Source organism: Kryptolebias marmoratus, linkage group LG14, assembly GCF_001649575.2.
Source record: "Kryptolebias marmoratus isolate JLee-2015 linkage group LG14, ASM164957v2, whole genome shotgun sequence".
Lineage (NCBI taxonomy): Eukaryota > Metazoa > Chordata > Actinopteri > Cyprinodontiformes > Rivulidae > Kryptolebias > Kryptolebias marmoratus.
In genome coordinates, this window is record NC_051443.1 from 3,045,734 (window position 1) to 3,065,531 (window position 19,798).

The 19,798-nt window shown below is 38.0% G+C and overlaps 1 protein-coding gene across 2 annotated transcripts in view; it reads right to left on the bottom strand.

The window, feature by feature from the left end:
* The window catches only part of LOC108247152 (phosphatidylinositol transfer protein beta isoform-like), a 51,002-nt gene that overhangs the window by 26,032 nt on the left and 5,172 nt on the right, over nt 1-19,798 (bottom strand). For both annotated transcript variants that reach the window (XM_017435063.3, XM_025010302.2), the window contains exons 3-9: nt 17,666-17,811; nt 15,719-15,810; nt 15,503-15,510; nt 12,685-12,759; nt 9,203-9,286; nt 4,111-4,188; nt 3,925-4,029 (exon numbers count right to left, since the gene is read on the bottom strand). In XM_017435063.3, the coding sequence (XP_017290552.1) occupies nt 3,925-4,029; nt 4,111-4,188; nt 9,203-9,286; nt 12,685-12,759; nt 15,503-15,510; nt 15,719-15,810; nt 17,666-17,811 (588 nt within the window). The remainder of the gene's footprint in view (nt 1-3,924; nt 4,030-4,110; nt 4,189-9,202; nt 9,287-12,684; nt 12,760-15,502; nt 15,511-15,718; nt 15,811-17,665; nt 17,812-19,798) is intronic.

A 19,798-nucleotide genomic window follows, 5' to 3' on the forward strand; every position in this document is an offset into this window, starting at 1 on the left:
ATGGGAAGGGGGACCCACGTATCCTCTTCGGGCTGTGCCCGGCCGGGCTCCATGGGTGAAAGCCCGGCCACCAGGCGCTCGCCAACGTGCCCCACCTCCAGGCCTGGCTCCAGAGTGGGGCCCCGGTGACCCGCGTCCGGGCGAAGGAACACTGTGTCCAATCCTTGTATTCATCATAGGGGTCTTTGGGCTGCACTTCGTCTGGTCCCTCACCTAGAACCTGTCTGCCTTGGGTGACCCTACTAGGGGCATGAAGCCCCTGACAGCATAGCTCCTAGGATCATTGGGACACTCAAACCCCTCCACCACGATAAGGTGGCAGCCCAGGGAGAAGAGAATTTTTATGTGGGCGTGGTTAATACATTACAGCTGAAATGTTGGCACTCCCAGTTTTCCACTGCCTTGGAAGTTTGTACAGTTTCTAGGAGTTCTGCATTTGAGCTTTTCATGAACTATGAAATGTCTTGGCCAGAACAAACTTTGTTCTTGACACCTCGAGTCAACAGATTTTCTTGTTTCTTGTGGAATATGTAACAAGCTTAAAGCTGAACTAAAGTGTTTTGAACCAAACATCAGATGAAAGAAAATCATAAAATATGCTTATTGTAAAATTTAAAAGAAAAAAACAGTACACACACACGTGTGCGCACAGCTCAAACAAATTAAGGGAACACTCAAATAATAAAGTAATAAATAAATATAAATATTCTCATTGAATACTTTGTTCTGTACAAAGTTGAATGTGCTGACAACAAAATCACACAAAAATCAATGGAAATTAAATTTATTAACCAATGGAGGCCTGGATTTGGAGTCATGCACAAAATTAAAGTGGAAAAACAGACTACAGGCTGATCCAACTTTGATGTAATGTTCTTAAAACACCTCAAAATGAGGCTCAGTATTGTGTGTGGCCTCCACGTGCCTGTATGAGACTCCCAACAATGTCTGGGCATGCTCCTGATGAGGTGGTGGATGGTCTCCTGAGGGATCTCCTCCCAGACCTGGACTAAAGCATCCACCAACTCCTGGAAAGTCTGTGGTGCAATGTGACATTGGTGGATGGAGAGAGACATGATGTCCCAGATGTGCTCAATTGGATTCAGGTCTGGGGAAGAAGCGGGCCAGTCCATAGCTTCAATGCCTTCATCTTGCAGGAACTGCTGACACACTCCAGGTACATGAGGTCCAGCATTGTCCTGCATGTGGAGGAACCCTGGGCCAACCGCACCAGCATATGGTCTCACAAGGGGTCTGAGGATCTCATCTCGGTACCTAACGGCAGTCATGCTACCTCTGGTGAGCACATGGAGGGCTGTGCGGCCCTCCAAAGAAATGCCACCACACACCATTACTGACCCATTGCCAAACCGGTCATGCTGAAGGATGTTGCAGGCAGCAGATGGCTTTACACGGCATCTCCAGACTGTCATGTCTATCACATGTGCTCAGTGTGAACCTGCTTTCATCTGTGAAGAGCACAGGGCGCCAGTGGCAAATCTGCCAATCCTGGTGTTCTCTGGCAAATGCCAAGCATCCTGCACGGTGTTGGGCTGTGAGCACAACCCCCATCTGTGGACATCGGGCCCTCATACCATCCTCATGGAGTCGGTTTCTAACCGTTTGTGCAGACACATGCACATTTGTGGCCTGCTGGAGGTCATTTTGCAGGGCTCTGGCAGTGTTCCTCCTGTTCCTCCTTGCACAAAGGCGGAGGTAGTGGTCCTGCTGCTGGGTTGTTGCTCTCCTACGGCCTCCTCCACGTCTCCTGGTGTACTGGTCTGTCTCCTGGTAGCACCTCCAGCCTCTGGACACTATGCTGACAAACACAGCAAACCTTCTTGCCACAGCTGGCATTGATGTGCCATCCTGGATGAGCTGCACTACCTGAGCCACTTGTGTGGGTTGTAGAGTCCGTCTCATGCTGCCACGAGTGTGAAAGCTCCACCAACATTCAAAAGTGACCAAAACATCAGCCAGAAAGCATAGGTACTGAGAAGTGGTCTGTGGTTCCATCTGCAGAACCACTCCTGTATTGAGTGTGTCTTGCTAATTGCCAATAATTTTCACATGCTGTCTATTCCATTTGCAAATCAGTGTTGCTTCCTAAGTGGACAGTTTGCATTCCCAGAAGTTTGAGTTATATTGTGTTGTTTAAGTGTTCCCTTTATTATTATTTTGAGCAGTGTATGTATGTGTATATATAATATATATATATACATATATATACACACCCACACACACACACACCATTTCTTTTCTTAATACTGTACACCGAAGAAACCACTCGGGTGTTGTCGGCTTTTTCCGTGACCCCCCTGATGTGGGACGTCCTCACCTCAGAGACGCAGAGCTTCACAGCATTCAGTAATTCATCAGAGAGTGGATGAATACTGGTACAATATAGTTCAGTCAGTTGGGATTAATTGTTCAAGCCAGCCAGAAAATACCACTGGAGTTTCATTTTTTGGCTTTCAGAAAAATAAAAACCTTCCTCAGATTTGGATCCATAAACTTCGATGTGGGATTTACAATAAGAACTCGGGTTTGGACCACTTCAAAGAGAAGCACCTCATGTTCTGACCCCCATTAATGTGATGGACTGGCCTCACGCCAAAAAAACAGGACTTTTTGCCAACTATAATTAGTTTTAAAAGAAAGGCAAATGGAGAGGACATCGCCACAGAGAAGCATACGAGAAAAAGGAAGTTTTACTTAACATGTCCTGAACGCATGCTGTCATTAAAAGGTATGAGGTGCTTACAGGCCGACAGCCTGAGATCAGTTTGTAATTCAGAGCAGTTTATTATTGATGAAAAAATATAGACAATCCATGTGTGATAAAAAAGTCAGTCTCAAACTGCTGTTGATTAGTTTACTCTGGTGTGAGAGTTCATAAACGCTACTCTGAAGCATGCTCACGTTTTTAACAAGTTAGCATCGGGTTAGCTTCGAGTTAGCAACATAATTTTTTCCTTGCCGTCTTTGTGTTAACTTGCAGTGTTGTGTGCTGATGTCATGACAAGGATCTGGGGGTAATTGGTTCTCACAGTTCCATGTTACCCAACACGGTCATTATGCCCTTTGTTTTGTTGGTCATGACAGTCCTGGTGATCATCAGAATACGAATCTGAAGAGTTTTCATCTCATTCTGGAGATTCCAGCCATCGGTTCAGGTTCATATATTGTTGTATATCCACGACTCCCGTAAATTCTTCTGGCATTTCTTCGTGTTCAAAACAGGCTTCTTCTTCCATTTCCACTAGGAAACAACCAGACAGCAGCAGCGTTCTTGGCCGGCTGGGGTACAGCACATGTCATGAACCCAGGATGGCAACTCCACCCCACAAATCACCCTCTTCGGAAATTATTGACTTAAAAGCTAAAAACAATTTATTGAAGTTTTAGGTCAGAAAAAAATAACATTCATGAAACGTTAATTTTTTGAGATTTGATTTCAGTTCACCTTTAAGTGATACGGGCTCCCAGTTACGTCAAGACTGGTGCCGTGAGAAGTTTTGTTTAAATGAGCACTCTGACGATGTAAGGTTGGACCAATTTTGCAGCTTGAATCTGTCTCATCTCTGGCATGTTCTGCATCACATTTCTTTAATAAATTGATCAAAAATAACATGCTGGGTCTTCCTGTCTCCCTTATCGCTATGACACACTGAATGTGACATCTCATGATTTGCATGAGATCATGCATAACGTTATTTTCAAGGTTTGACCAAAACTCCATTTCTCATCATAAAATGATCTGAGTCTGAAACTCTGGGATGAAGGCAGTGGGCAATAAGTTTTCAGATACAACTTTAATATTCTCTTGACTCTTCCAATTCTAGTTAATGTCAGAAGAAAGCAGAGACTGTTCTTAATAATTCTGTTTCTCAAAGATTAAACTCTCAAACAGTGCATATTTACCCTGTGGATGAAGTTTTCCACTTTAGTTTGCAGACCCCACCATCTGAACTTGACAGTGACCAGTTTGTAAGCACACATGTAAGGACAGTCTGACTTCAGCTCGTTCTGCAGAAACACAGGAGAATTCATCAGGGTGTTATCAGGTGACAAAAGGACATGGGGACACTTTATCTTCATGTCAGGTACCTTCCATTCAGGACCCAGAGGTCCTCTGCTGGTCTTGGCTGAGTGGAAAAGAGCCGGATCTTCTTCTGGCTTATAGTCCTGAAGGAACCAAACAAAAACAAAACCCTTAAATGAACATAATTCACTCATGCAGGGGTCCAACACACTGTCTCTACTTTTCAAACTCCTTTTCCATTTTAGTCCTACTTTTTGGCAATAAACCATTAGTAAATTTACTGTAATTATAGTCCACTGACAAATGTAAAGAAGTGATAATATTTTTGCCTGTGTCTGTTCGTTTGTCTGTACCACAAGCAAAATATTTCATGAACCACTGGACAGATTTAATGAAAATCTCAAAAACTCAAAAGGCAATTGCTGTATAAAAATCTGTATATTCATGTTAAATTATTGGATGTGGGAATGATTTTTTTCTGTATTTGTCCTCCCCACCATCCAAATGTTTTAAAGTTTTCTAATCCATCTTGTGAGGATAAACAACTACCTAGAGCAAGATATTTTTTGTACTGAAACACTCCTGTTTAATTTCAAGTTCGAAGAACATAACACATTGAAATGTTTTTGCTGAGGCAAAATACTTTTTGATCAGAATCTTAGACATTTTACTCACCTTAACTTCTTTTTTTCCCCCCAAAGTTTTAGACATTCCCATGAAAAAATATTGCTAAACAATTAACATTATTGTGATTTCATTGATGACATTACACAGTGTTTTCTCACAACAAAGAATGATCTGCTTTCTCAATATCACTAAGGATGTTGGCATGATCCAAAAGTGGAAATCATGGTGATGGTTTTAATCTATTTATTTATTTAAACATACTAAATGTAAAAAATTCCCTGCTCATTTAAGCAACTTTTAGAAATGCTGATTTTTAATTTTTAGAAAATACATTTGGAAGTCTGGAAACTCCGCTGTTAGTCCACACTAACTATCTAAACCAGTAAAATTTTCAAACTAAAATCCCAACTTTTTAAGATTTTGTGGGAATCCTGATTCTGGAGAAGCAGTGTTCCCCATATTTCCTGCAAACCGCAGCAGGTGTATTGATGTCATTAACACATAACAGCTTTCTAAACTTTAAGAATCATCAAGAGCGTCATGTTGTTTTTACTGTACTACCTCAAAATCCCAACCCCCCCATGATCACAGCTTGTTGTTCATTTAAATCCATCAGCTCTACTGTGAAGACTCGGAGCAGATGGACAATTAGATTTAGTCGTGGCCTCCACACTGATCCACTTAAGTCATCATTGTCCAGGTGCTAATGTAAGAAAAGCATAGAAAAGAGGCACCCACCTAGACTGAAATGTCTTAATGAACCTTGTTACATTTTAAACAACTGCTAACACAACAGTGCGGTACCAACTGACCACAGGAGACTAAAACTAGCTTTAAAAATAACTAACTTTTTTTTTAAATCAAGTCAAGTCAAAATGATTTATACAGCACTTTTCAGCAACAAGGCTCCGAAGTGCTTTACAACATGAAAACACAAAAATACAGAGCTATTGTGAAAACACACACAGCAATATAACAAGCTAAACTGAACTTATCTAAAATATGAGCTAAAATAATCTAAATGAAATCATGAAAACACACAAAACAATATTAAGTTAAACTAAACATATCTAAGACATGACCTAAGATGATCTAACTAAGACACAAAACTACAGAGTAAAACTTATATAAAACAAGTCATACTAAAGATAAACTGAGGAAAACCAAAATAAGATATGATAAAAGCTAACATAAACTAAACTAGGATTTAAAAATCTCACCTGACAGATTAGACATGATAAAAGCTAAGATAAACTAAAATAAACTAAAGGTACCGGAAGGCTAACTAAGAGTTAAAACCATTTTAATAAAAGGAAAACTAAAGGTGTATCAGTGTATCAAATAAAAAATAAAATCTAAAACAGAGACTAAACTAAAATATAAAATAAGCTTAGCCAAGCAAACTAAAATAAGTTTAAGCAAGAAAAGGCAGGATAAAATTGACTAAGTCATACTAAAATAAACTGAGGAAAACCAAACTATCATATAATAGGCTAACTTAAACTAAACTACGATTTAAGAACTTCAGCAGAACAGACTAAGATAAACTATGATAAACTATACCTTTGCTAAAGCTAATTCAACTATGCGAATGAGGAGGGAAAAAAAGGAGGGAGGGGGCAACATATAGATATGAGAGAGGGTGCCAGGGAAGACGTCTTAGGAAGGTAGCCGTCACAGATCCATAGGTGTCCTGGGGGAGGGGAACTGATGAGTGGAGAGCGTCAAGTTTACATAACACCCAGGAGAATTTTGAGATAGCCAGCCTTCCAAGGCAGACTAATTTTCCTGACATGATAAAGACAGGTGATCTTCAGATTTCCTCTGATCAAAAGCCACAGAAACTCTCAGCTATTGTGTTTGTTAATTTGACATCAGCAAGTCAGATGTGTGAGAGGGACCATTTACACAACGCTGTTTTTGAGTGAAGTAGTAGATATGCTACTGCGGTTCAGCCAGTCGTATACACAACAACAGCACTCGTTTTTTCTGAAACTGAAGCTTTCTGAGCCCAGGTCTCAGTGTGGAGATTTTCAGACCCTCACATCTGCATTTCAAAGGAAGCCGCAATGTGTGAAATTGCACATATGCACCACATATGCCTGCAGTCAGCTGTACTGTGCATGCACTAGCAGATATACAATAATAGCAAATAGGAGAGTGCTGTTTATGTTACTTATCCTTTTCGAGATATATCAGCAACCTACCCTCACCATTGGTTCAAACAGCCTCGTATTCACTATTTTGGATGTGTCTGTTTATATGATCCAGACTGCATGCACATCTCGTTGAAAACCTAACATAAGTGTTGCTATACAATAAAACATTTTTTTTAAAATGTTTACCCTTTTTAAAACATAGTTTTAAGGTCAAGTACCCACACTTTTCTCTGCACATGTTCACCAATCACAACAAATAATCTTACAACCTCCCCTCTCTGAGAAAGCGCACCACACATATGATAGTTTGGGTCAAAATACAATAATTTTAATGCAACAGTACCATAATTAGTCATTTCCTATCTGGCAACCCTGCATGGCCTTGAAACTACAGCAGATTCAATTAGAACAGCGACATCCATGTAAACATGTTTTTTTCTTGTTGATTTATCACAATAAACATTGGAAAAACACTAATCTTTCCAGAAATCGTTCTCATGTAAACAGGGCCTGAGTTAACACTGCTATTCATATCCAAGCCAACACAGACTGGGACTAAGATTTGTGTAGAACAATCAGAGAAATGTACAGCTGAATGCCGTCTAATTTATTGACATAATTTCTGAGATAAAAAATGAAGACTCAAACGCACTGTCACCTTCACATCTAAATTTTTATAACCACTTGATTTGAACTGAAATTAAGTACTTATATTATTGTAAATATTTTTGAAGATTTAATTATACAGTTTCCCATTTTATATTCTGTGGTATAGTAGATTAGAGAATAGATGTAATCTGAATTTATATGTCACTTTTAGGCAGCCAGTCCAGCAAAATATAAACAGACATCAATAAAAACTTTTAAATGTAAGACAACTAATTTTTAGTTAACTCAAAAAATGGTCCAGGAATATTTGTGGACTATAAATCCAATCAGAATTTGTTTTTTTAGAAGGCTCTTTGCCAGCTGCCCCAACATACATGTTACATAGAAAAACTAAATTGTTCTTGTCTCTAAATACAGTTACTGAAAAACAGGTTATTGGACATAAAATTCCCTCAAACTAGCCCTAACTTTCACCATTTACCTTATTTTTCAGTCTATAAAGCCTTCAATCTTCTCAAATAACGGCAATGCACTTTATAATCCGAAGCGCCTTATATATGTAAGAAGTCATAAGGTTTTAGTACAACTTTGGTAAACTACAAAGCCGCACCTCTTGCAGCATTAGGCCTCCCCATACTCGGGCGTACTGTCCGTACTCCGTGAGCTGCGTTGACTCCGGGCGGACTGTCCGCGGACGGTTGAGACTTCATACTCGAGCGTTGAGATTGCCTAAAATTCTCCTGTGACAAATTTCAGTCATGGCGTCAGCGGACGAGTAGAAAGAGATCGATTTCCTCTTAGCTTTAAAAAAACAAAAGGAAAGAAGGTGTCTTTAGCCCTGTTTCTTCACCACCAGGGCAGCCACCGCACACCTGTCAGTGCTCTCAGAGAGCAGCAGTCATGCTGCGCATCCTTGACGCCGATTCTCAACTGAGAGCGGTTGGTGTCGCACAGAAAACAGTTCGATGTGAACACAATTTCTCACCGGACATTTTATTGTGCGACACAGAGTATGCGTATGCAGTCATAAAAAGTGATCTTTGTGCAGACGTGTCCGGCAGACGTCCGCTTCGAGTATGCGCAGACCTCTGCTGAGTGAATTACGCCCGAGTATGTGGGGGCCTTTACGTCGGTGCAGTATTCCCAGAAAAGACGGGGCTGTTTTGTTTCGCTGAAATAGCCCAGTGCGCCTAATATATGACAAAAACTAGAAAATGGACAATTTATTGACAGTGCGCCTTATAATCCAGTGCGTCTTATAGTGTGGAAAATACGGTAACACAATTTTATGCAAAAATCTTCCAGGGAAGTATTTCCACAGAAGGTAATAATTCGATGTACATCTACAGTGCATTGCAAATGTATTCACCCCCCTTGGATGATTTCTGCTTGTATTGCTGTCATAAATCAGTCATGATCACTATAAATGAGCCTTCTTTACAAAAAATATTAAAAAACAAAACAAAAAAACCTCATTGTCAAAGTGAAACTACATTATTGGAGGAGGAGTTGGACTATGGAACATATGTAACTCTACCAAGAGCAGGCCATCCTCACAAACTGAGTGACCATGAAGAAGAAGAATAGTGAGAGACACTACCAAGACATCTGTGCCGCATCTTTACTTAAAACCTTGGTATTAACTGTTGGAGTTAAAATATTCTTAATAAACACAATTGTCATGATGTTTAGGCCAACAGGTATTTTCCACTTCTCATGTTTAAAAGTATTTTCACATTTAAACATAGGTAGGTGAACTTACCCCAGGGGCCACTTCTTCTTTGTTTGCAATATCTATATGCACAGCCTCCACAGTCCTCCATGTCTGTTCATCCAGGTCATGGACCTAGTACAACAAATAAACAAACAAACAAACAGAAAAGCACAAGTTAGTTCAACAAAGTGCAACAAAGGGTATTTTGTTTATTTGAGGTTTGTATTCAAATCTGTCTGTGATGTCCATCAAATGATATTCAAATTGAAGCTTCAAACATCTGCTTCTTTAGTCTGATGCAAGAGTCAAGGTAAAACCTGGTGTAGATTCTGTGTCCAGGACATGGTAAATCCAAAAAAATGTTAGGAGAGTGAGGGCAATCACTATGTGTATCCCCCTCACAGTACATCTCAGCTTTAAAAGCTTGAACTTCACACTCTCTGCTTTTTGAAAGCTCCTCGGATGAGAAGCGAAGCGCCTTCAGCTACAGAATAGAAGTCCAGTTGTTTTTGGTTTTTCACCATTTTTTGGAAGAGTCAATGTATAAAATATGGCTTGCTTTTTTAAGAAATTCTGTGATTATTTTTTAACAGAGAGCACGTTATGGTAACTGGATAAAAAAGATAAAAAGGGTTCCATCATAAATACAAGGTTCCTACACATTTTCCATTTGGAAATTCTTAATTTTCCAGACCCAAATTTTTAATGTCAGAACACCTATAAATTTCCTATAATTTATTAAGCTTGTACAACAATGCAGTTTTGTTATCTGTAATCTTAGGTAATATGTTTGAATGTGGGAAAAACTCAATTGTTTTCAATTACTTTTATAATGCATCCTGTAAGAATAAACTACCTACTTCTGCTAGGTTTTGCTTTCCTAAATACTGCTGTTTTTGCCATTTTTTGAAAAAAAGTATTACATGTGAAAGTTTTAAAACAAGACAGAATATTTTTGATCACAATTCACTAACCTATCCTATTACCCCAACATACTAAGATGACAAACTTTCTTTACAGATGCAGATAAATTTGTTAGTCCCCTTACAACTCAATGAAACAAAACTCAAAGTGATTCCGTTAAAAGCAGTTGTCTATTGTTTATTTCCATGCCTTTAGTAATAAATTAAACAAAAAATGAGAAAAGAAATTATTTGCTGTTTATTTTATAGAGATCTGCTAAAATAGTTTAGACAGATTTGTTGGTATCCTTAAAGAGACAATTAATTTTTGAATACAAAATTATGAGGCCTGGTACAAAATGAATAAACCTACCAGCACCAGATGTGTTTAAATACTCTGTCAGTAACTCAACAATTAACAGCAAAATATAATTCCTACATTATGAAAACAAAGTTAACCTTCTCTTTCTGTTATATTAGTTAATCTCCATAATTCAGGGTGGAGCACACTTTGTTGCTGTTTATACTGACTCTGCTGCAGTTCTCCTTCTGAACACTAGATGTTGCCAATGGAAAAAATAACACAACCGAACAGCATAAAGTGCAGCCAGAAAAACAACTCTGCTAAAAAAAAAAAAAAAAAAAAAAAAAGAGAGGAGATTCATCTTTCATGACAACGAAAACACAAATAATTTCAGTTTATCCGAAGCTTATGGAAGATATTTTTTTATTTTTTTGACATTTAAATTACTGTATAATTTTAATTCAAACACGCTGTAATCTATCTTGATCAGGTGCAGTCTACCTCTTATTTCTAGTAGCAACATTTCTAACCTTCGGTCAGGTGTTGGTCCAGTCCACGGTCCAACACCTGACAGCAGCTGAACGCTGTAGGACACAGCTGTTGTTTTAATGCTCTGCAAAGACCTGCATTGCATTGCTTTAATTAGGAACAATTTCTGTGAAAATGCAAACTTATAATAAAAAATTACCAATCACAAGATATAGTTAAAAATGATTCAAATAAATATTTCACAACAAAAATAAATAAATAAAATCACATAAGTCTATATAAAGTCTATGTAAAAAACCAAAAGAACCAAAAAAAAAAAAATTGTAACTTATGTGTTGATTTTATTATACACACACACACGCGCACGCATACTCAATCAATCGTCCTTTATTTATAGAGCACTTTACACACCCAGAGTTGCCAAAGTGTTGTACAAATCCATAGTTTAAGCAACCAATAATAAAAAAATTGTACAATGTCAGCTTATTATCAGTTTATTATATCTTCATTTGATTTTACTTAGTTTATCTTTAGAATGATTTAGTATGACTTGTTTTAGATAAGTTTAGTTTAGCTTTTTACATACTAGTTTCCTAGCTTAGTGTTTTACTGTTTATGTTACATTGAATCATTTATTTCATTTAGATTATCATAGCTTATGTTTTACCTATGTTTAGCTTAGCTTTTTATATTGTTGTGTGTTTTCATGATAACTGTATTTTTGTGTCTTTGTGCTGTAAAGCACTTTGAACCGAATTGTTGCTGAAAAGTGTGATATAAATAAATTTGACTGACTTTTACAATGTAAAAAAACAATCTACTTTATAAAACACTTAACAGCCATCAGCAAGATGTAAATAAAAAAAAACAGAAATTCTGTAAGAACTAGATAACCTGAAGCTTCACTGTGGTGCCAAGTTTGTCCTTTTACAGTCAGCTATCAGCTGGTAAACACAGACTCTTCCTGCCCTTCTTGACACAACCTGGGTTCAAACTTGCAGTCTCAGGATTACAGGACCATGACACTGACTGACCACCAAGATACTGTGGTCCCCTTAATATTTACCTAATTTATTTGCTTAATACATGGGTGTGTAAATGGTCTGAAGAAGCTCTGTGATCAGTGCCACAGTCTCATCATCCTGAGGCTGCTGGGTCAAGCCCAGGTTGCATCAGGAGGGCATCAGGCATAAAACCTTTGCCAAATCTTCCATGTGAATTTACAGGCTGTGGCGACCCCTGTAGAGGAAGCAGTTGAAGGAATACAACAACATAGGCCTGTATATGCTTCTCATTTAAACAAAATATTTGTTGGATTGTGATGACAAAATAAAGAGTAAAGATAGGGTGTCCAAGAACAAAAAAAATGTATCTGCATGCCCCATTTCAATTTCTAGAAGTTGGCAACTCTAGTTGTATATAAAACAAAAGTCACTGTGGAGAGTGTTTGTTTGTTTATTTATTTATAGCTAATGTAAAAAAATACCCTGCTTACTTCAGTAACTTTCCAAAATTTAATTTTTTAAAAAATGCAATAGGTAAAAAATGTCTGGAAAAGCAACTATTACACCTGAAAAATCCTCAAATCAAATTCCATACTTTTCAAGACTGTATATAAAACCATGAGCCATTGGGGGCCTAACAACAACATTATGTTGCAATATGAAAAAGTACAATATAATGTTTACTATAGTTACATAGGGCTAAGAATGAGGATGCCTGTAATAGATCGTTTGAATATTCATAATTCTGACTTCATAGAAAAGCAATATTAGATATCTAAAATATTACTTTACAAAAACACAACCTGCACTTTGCCCCATAAGTTCACTTACATTTTCTACTGTTCCCATGTCAGGTTTGTGCCATGTCTCGATCTTTATCATAAAGTCGTCCTTCATGTACTCATTCTGAAAAAGCAGGAGAGAAAACAGATGTTACAAGAAAGACTGGGTCAATCTCTGTCATTATCAGACAGCAAAATTAAGTTTTACTGACAAAATTCAGATTTTCTAATGAATGGAGGGTCATGCAGAATGTACCTCAAACCCATATATAAATCCAATTAGACAATAGCACCTTTAGACTGAAACAGCACTGTTGAAGTTGTACTGTTCGGCTTTAATAATTTTAAACCCTAGCAACTGTTATTAGCTTGCAGGTGTCCTCTGAAAACACAGGCAGCTGGACATCCATCAACTGCATTTGTTGCAATTATATGTCAAAACTATTTGGAACAAATAAAAAAATATCAAGGTAACCAATCATTCTGTGGGGGTTCGTAATAAATTAAACTCAAGCATTACACTGACAACAGTCTTGAAATTAGACTAAATGGCCAAGTCATATTAGTTTTCTTGTAGTTAACCCTAACCACACAAAGAAATAGTTTAAATGAGGAGTGGGGAACCTCCAGTATTTGGGCTGCATACAGCGCTCAGAACCTTTTATTCGTCATGCCATACAATTTTAAATAAATAAGTAAAATGATTGAAAACCAGAGAGAAATAAATAAACTGACAACCAATGGCATTTCTGTGTTAAAACTGACAGTAATCCATACATCTGAGGATCAGGGTCAGTGAACACAAGCATCAAGGCAGGAGAGACAGAATAATGGTGACAGCAAAAAATAAAAAATAAAAATAAGGATGCCAAATGCTGCGTTTTTCAGGAGAAATAGACGAGTGCAAATTATTTTCTCGAAATGAAAAGCAAACTGGTGTGTTTAGTTAGTGGTGAGATGTTGTAGGTGATGAAGCATGCTACATCGGAGGAGCAAAAAGGACATGGATGGAGTTTGATTGCACAATAATTAGTGTTTACAAGACTACAGAGTAACAGACAACATTATGAGAGCAAGTTTTATGATGAGTTAATTAATAGCAAAGAAGCTGAAGTATCATGCTGAGGTAGAGATTGTGAAGGAATGAATCATTGCTTCTGCAGAGCTGCTTCTCGAGTCCACAAAGATATGTAAAACTGAAAATATCTTTGTATTAAATACAATCTCTGTCCTTGTTTTGGATACAGAGGTATAATATTATTACAGCTTTTGTATTTTAAAAGGCAGCAACTGCTTAAAAAAAAAATCTACAAATTAAAACTTACAAATATTTGCAAAAACAAAAATGAAGAAAATGATAATTGTGGTGTTTATCAGTTCATAACTGCCACATCATATGGGTTTACAAAATGAGTGTGGCCCTCAGAGGACTTTTTAAAAAATTGAAATGGCCCCAGAGAGAGAAAATGTTTCCCACCGCAGTTTTAATACCCAGAAAAGGAAAGCAATCCAAGCAATCCTAGGAATTGTTCTTCCATCTTGAATAAAGTAATGACCAAGAGGCTCATGCACTACAGCGACTAAATAATGACAATAAAAAAAAAAACTTAATGTCAAAAAGAAAACATTTCTATTGAGTATTACAATTTAGATAAAATATATAATGTAAAACAAATAATTGCATAAATATTTACTCTCTTTAAAGTGGCTGTCCTACTTCAACTCAGAGAAGATTATTGAAAAGTACAACTCAGAGGATGGATACAAAATGATTTTCAAGGCTCTAAATATCCCCAGGATTTCTGTTAAATCCATCATCAAAAAATGAAAGAAATATGGATTGTGTAGATCTACCAAGACCAGGTCATCCTCACAAACTCAGTTACCATGCAAGAAAGGAGTCACAAGCTTCAGAAGGTGAGATGGAAAAGCCTGCTCTTGGCAGTCTGTTGGTAGTTAGTTGGTTGATTGCTAGATTCTTACCAACGGAGCTAAGCCATGCCAGTTGTTTGGCCATGTAGGATGCGCAAATGCAACTAACCAACATTGTTCCAATGAAACCTGGTTCATTATGGGGCTTCTTCGTGAGTAAATTTATTTAATTCTCCTAATATTAATCCCCCTGATGTACATTGAGTCCATGAGCCCCAAACATTATTCTGTCTTTACAGCATCATTATTAGCCAGTTCAAGTGAGTGACTTCCTGTTTTTTGTTGGTTAAAGTCCAACAATGTGTTCTACCAATCCCCTTTGTGTTTGCAGCAGTTATGTCAATAAACAGGTGTAAAATTTGAAATGCCTCTGCCTCACCCCAGTACCCTTGACATCAGTGACAGATTTATACACTCATTCCTTCTGCACTCATCACTAAATTTTATGTGATTCTACCCCATTTATGAGCTTCTCGCATGGTAACTCTCATTCCAAAAAGTTCTTCTTTTTGCACGTAGACATTATTTTTAATTGGGCAGAGAGGAGATTCACATGTGCTGGGCATACCTAGTTCTGGGTACTGACAAAAAGCCCTAATTGACAACTCCCTATTATGTTTCTGATTGATGATTCATGTGTGCTGTGAAATCATGTCATCATCATCTCATTTTGCTTTTTTATGACTTTCTGCAATACAACCTGTAAATGATATATCTATCAACTAAACTGCTGGTAAGAGTGAATGTGAGCTGGGATTGTCATTGGTCCTACAAATATGACAAAATCCATGTACAAAATGAAGCTTTTTTTGTCTAATGTAATGTAACTTGACTTCACATATTTTAGGAATGAGCAAGATATACCATATCAACTGAATGAATGTTTTTTATAGTGACAAGTCTTTCACTAAAAATGATTAAATTCATAAACTCACCGTCACAACTGCAGAGGCAGAAGGGAAAAAAACATGCAAGAAAGACAAAAATTTAGTTAGTATTTAATCCATATATTTTTTTTTACTTTTCAATTACATATATTAACTACAATTTAAGTGTGACAATGCTTGTGATCAATTAAAACAGCTTAAATAATGCAAGAATATCAATGACAATGGTAAGTATCTGTGTGATTCTGCGAAGCACGAACTTACTGGTGCGACAGTATGGATATGCGTTCCATGCCTTTTCATGAAAAACTAATGCTCCCTCTGGTGCAATCATCTTCACATATCCTGGAACTTTACTGTTGTGGAAAGCGCAAAACAGAGAATAATTAAAAGAGAAGAAACAGATTCAGCACACAATCTCAGTCTTTTCTGCTTAAATAACTGTCATGGACGGTTATCTTTTAATAGAAGAACTTCTGCAGAACTCCGGTAGCTTGAAGAACTCAGCTTTATTCCTCAGTGTGCCTGTACAACCTCCACATGAACTGCGCATGCGTGTCCGTCAAGCTTGCTCTACGGAAGCCTAACAGTGACATATCACTACAATAACGAAGTTCACAATTTATCAAAGGTCTTCTAATCATTGGAGTTCAAGAATCAGTAAAATAATGTACTGAGGGTTTTAAAAACTGCTACACAAACTGGTGTGACATGAAGGCTGACAGTTTGCCATTTGGCTCGTCCTGCAGTACTGTGTATATTTTTTGTCTGAGTGGAGCTAAAGTATGAAATCTTCATTTTAACAGAATGAACCTTGAACTGCTTCAGATGGCACTTTTGTTCAAAACCATTTCTTCAAGACCTAGAATTCCTTTAGGACTGCATACAATCAGTCATTCATCCATTTACACACTGATGGCGGTAAGCTACACTGTAGCCACAGATGCCCTGGGGCAGACTGAGAGAAGTGAAGATGCCATTACACCAGCGCCACCAATCCTTCTGGAGACTAGGACACAATGGCTGAGGCGGCCGGAGTGGGGGCTTGAACCAGCAACCTTTACAGGACAAACCCCTACCTCCTGAGCCACTGCCACCCTAAAAAGGTTGAACTTAACTTTATACACAATCACATGCAATACTACAGTGTCTCGGATGATTACTTAGCCCTTGGAGTATGTGTTGTAAATGACTCAGCTACTACTACACTCAATTTTAGCTCAGTATTTGTACATTTCACTGAGTTATAGCTGTTTTTGTGTTGGCTAAGGTCAATTAGCTTTGGCAGCCATCTTGAATTGGATTGACTCTTAAAGTCAAATAGTTGTTGGTGGACATCCAGTGCTTATGGTCTTAAAGTTTATTAAATCTGTTCTGTGGTTTATAAGATATTTTGCTAACAGCGCAGATAAAAGCAAACACACATACATACACACAAATATAAACATTATATTCCAGCCACTACCTTTGGTGGCAGGAAATAATTATGTTAGGACAACTGTAAATTCTGTGTCAATCCCAATCTTAACCTTGTGACCTGATCATCAAACCCTCACAGATTTAAGCTACAGCTATGGTGGTTGAGTTCAGGAGAGTTTAGGAGGGCTGAAATGCTTTAAAACAAAGAAGCAAGAGAACTCAAACTTGTTTTAAACATTTTAGGTAAAATACAAAACTAAGCAGAAAAAAGAAAAAATAGAAAAAAGCTTCCATGCTGAGCAGAGCATGTCTCAGTCAGTCCATAATTATTTCTATAAACAGTCTGAGGAATGGAATTCTTTTGAGCATCAAGTATTGATTCAGATGTTTGTGAAAAGTGCCAAGCAACATACGTATTATCAGGAGCTTTGTTGTTGAGACATGACCTGATGAGATGTGCACATTCAGTCATAATTATTGCCCACTGCCATCAACTATGAAAATTGAGAATGTCAAGATAGCGAAAAAGTTTATATTTCTTTTTTTCATGAATTTCTTACCTCTTTAGGACATTGGTAAAGTCTAGCATTGATAAAAATGTCTGCTTTGTGATGTCATCTTGTAAAACTGTTATTTATAGTGGTTAAAAAAAGGTAAATTAAATTTCAATAAACACCAGCTATAAAGGTTATTTTTGTATCTCTGCCTAAAAGCTATCTATTGAAAATCAGTCAAACATTTAAATTTTCCACAACAAGTGATTAAAAATCCACGTAGATTACAAAGACATACCTCTTTAAATGGTAGATTTTATGCGTGTATTGTCCCTTCTCCCCATCCTTCTCATAGGGCTCATTTTTTAGCACCTCAATGCCTTCTCCTCCTCCCGTTTCATTCTTACTGGCCTCAGCCACAGAGTACAGCTGCCCTACTTGATACTGCAAGAAATTAAAACAAAAGTCACAGAAATAACATGCAGCAGTAACAACAATGACAAATTCTCACACCAAAGTGTTTGACCAGTCTGTGACTGATGGAGACTAGCTGGTGACTCAAAATTCAGAGAAAATAGACAGATTTTCTATTTCTGTATTCTGAATTCTGAGTGTTTATGACCAGTGAATTGTTTTCCTTTTGCACAGCCAACTTTTGAAAATCACTGCCTACTTATATTTGCACAGCTTGAAAAACTGTGTTCAAGACAATGCAGATTATTTTGTTGTCCAACTCCACCCACATTGCATCTTTCTCGGCCTAAGGGGCATCCATAAGGGAGCATCCCTGAAAGGCAGTCGTTCACAAGCAAGGATGGAGTGAGGTTCACCACTTTGTGAACAACTGCATAAGCAAATAGTCTAACAGTTTAAGAACAACGCTTCTTAACGTACAACTGCAAAGAATTTAGGGATTTCATCATCCCTAGTCTATGATATCATCGAAAGATTCAGAGAATCTGGAAAAATCTCTGCAAGTAAGCAACAAGACTGAAAACCAACATTGAATTCCTGTGACCTTCAACCCCTCAGGCGGCACTGCATTAAAAATCATTCTGTAACGGATATTACCACATGGGCTCAGGAACACTTCAGAAAACCATTGTCAGTGAACACAGTTCATCGCTACATCGTCAAGTGCAAGTTAAAACTCTTTAAGTTAAAGCCATATATCAACAACACCCAGAAACGCTGCCAGCTTCTCTGGGCCCGAGCGCATCTGAGATGGACTGATGCAAAGTGGAAAAGTGTCCTGTTGTCTGACGTGTCCACATTTTAAATTGTTTTTGGAAATAATGGGCTTCGTGTCCTCTGAGCCAGAGAGAAAAAGGACTGTCCGGATTGTTATCAGCGCAAAGTTCAAAAGCCAGCATCTCTGAGGGGGGGGGGGGGGGTGTTAGTGCCCATGGCATGGGTAACTTGCACATCTGTGAAGGAACCATTAATGCTGGATGGTACATACAGGTTTTGGAGCAACATTTGCTGCCATCCGAGCAATGTCTTTTTCAGGGACGTCCCAGCTTGTTTCAGCAAGACAATACCAAGCCACATTCTGCACATGTTACAACAGCGTGGCTTCATAGTAAAAGAGTGCAGACTAGACTGGCCTGCCTGCAGTCTAGACCTGTCTCCCACTGAAAATATGTGATGCATTATGAAGCACAAAATATGAAAACAGAGACCCCAGACTGTTGAGCAACTTAAGTTGTACAACAAGCAAGAGGGGGAAAGAAATCCACCAACAAAGCTTCAACAATTAGTGCCCTCAGTTCCCAAACACTTAGTGTTGTTAAAAGGAAAGGTTATGTAACACAGTAGTAAACATCCCCCCGTCCCAGCTTTTTTGGTTTGTGTTGCAAGCATCAAATTAAAAATGAGTGAATATTTGCAAAAAAACAAAGTTTATCCATATGAACAACAAACGTATCTCTGTAGTGTATTCAATTGAATAAAGGTTAAAAAGAATTTGCAAATAATTGTATTCGGTTTTTATTTATGTTTTACACAACGTCCCAACTTCACTGGAATTGGGGTTGTACATGCCCATAAATAGCTGCGTGAAGTTGCGTGTAATTGTGGAACGACAGCTTTAACACTGCAGGACATTGCCGATGGAAAACTTCAGAGGGTGCATGTTTTCAGGTATCACACCAACCTGCTGGCATATGATGATGACTTGTTATTATCTGATTTAGGAAACCATAGCCATTCTTTTGGAAATCTGCGCTAAACAGGGGGAAACTCAGCCGTGCAATGACAGTGCTAGTTTAAGTCCTCACCACACTGGGCGTTCTTTGGAAGTGAAGACTTTCAGAGGGAGCTGGCTGACATGTCAGGTATTTTAGTTGTCCCTGAGTTGAGCGCAGGGACATACATTTCACATGCCATAAAATGATTTTTGTCACAGTTAATTAGACTCAGGGTGGAAGTT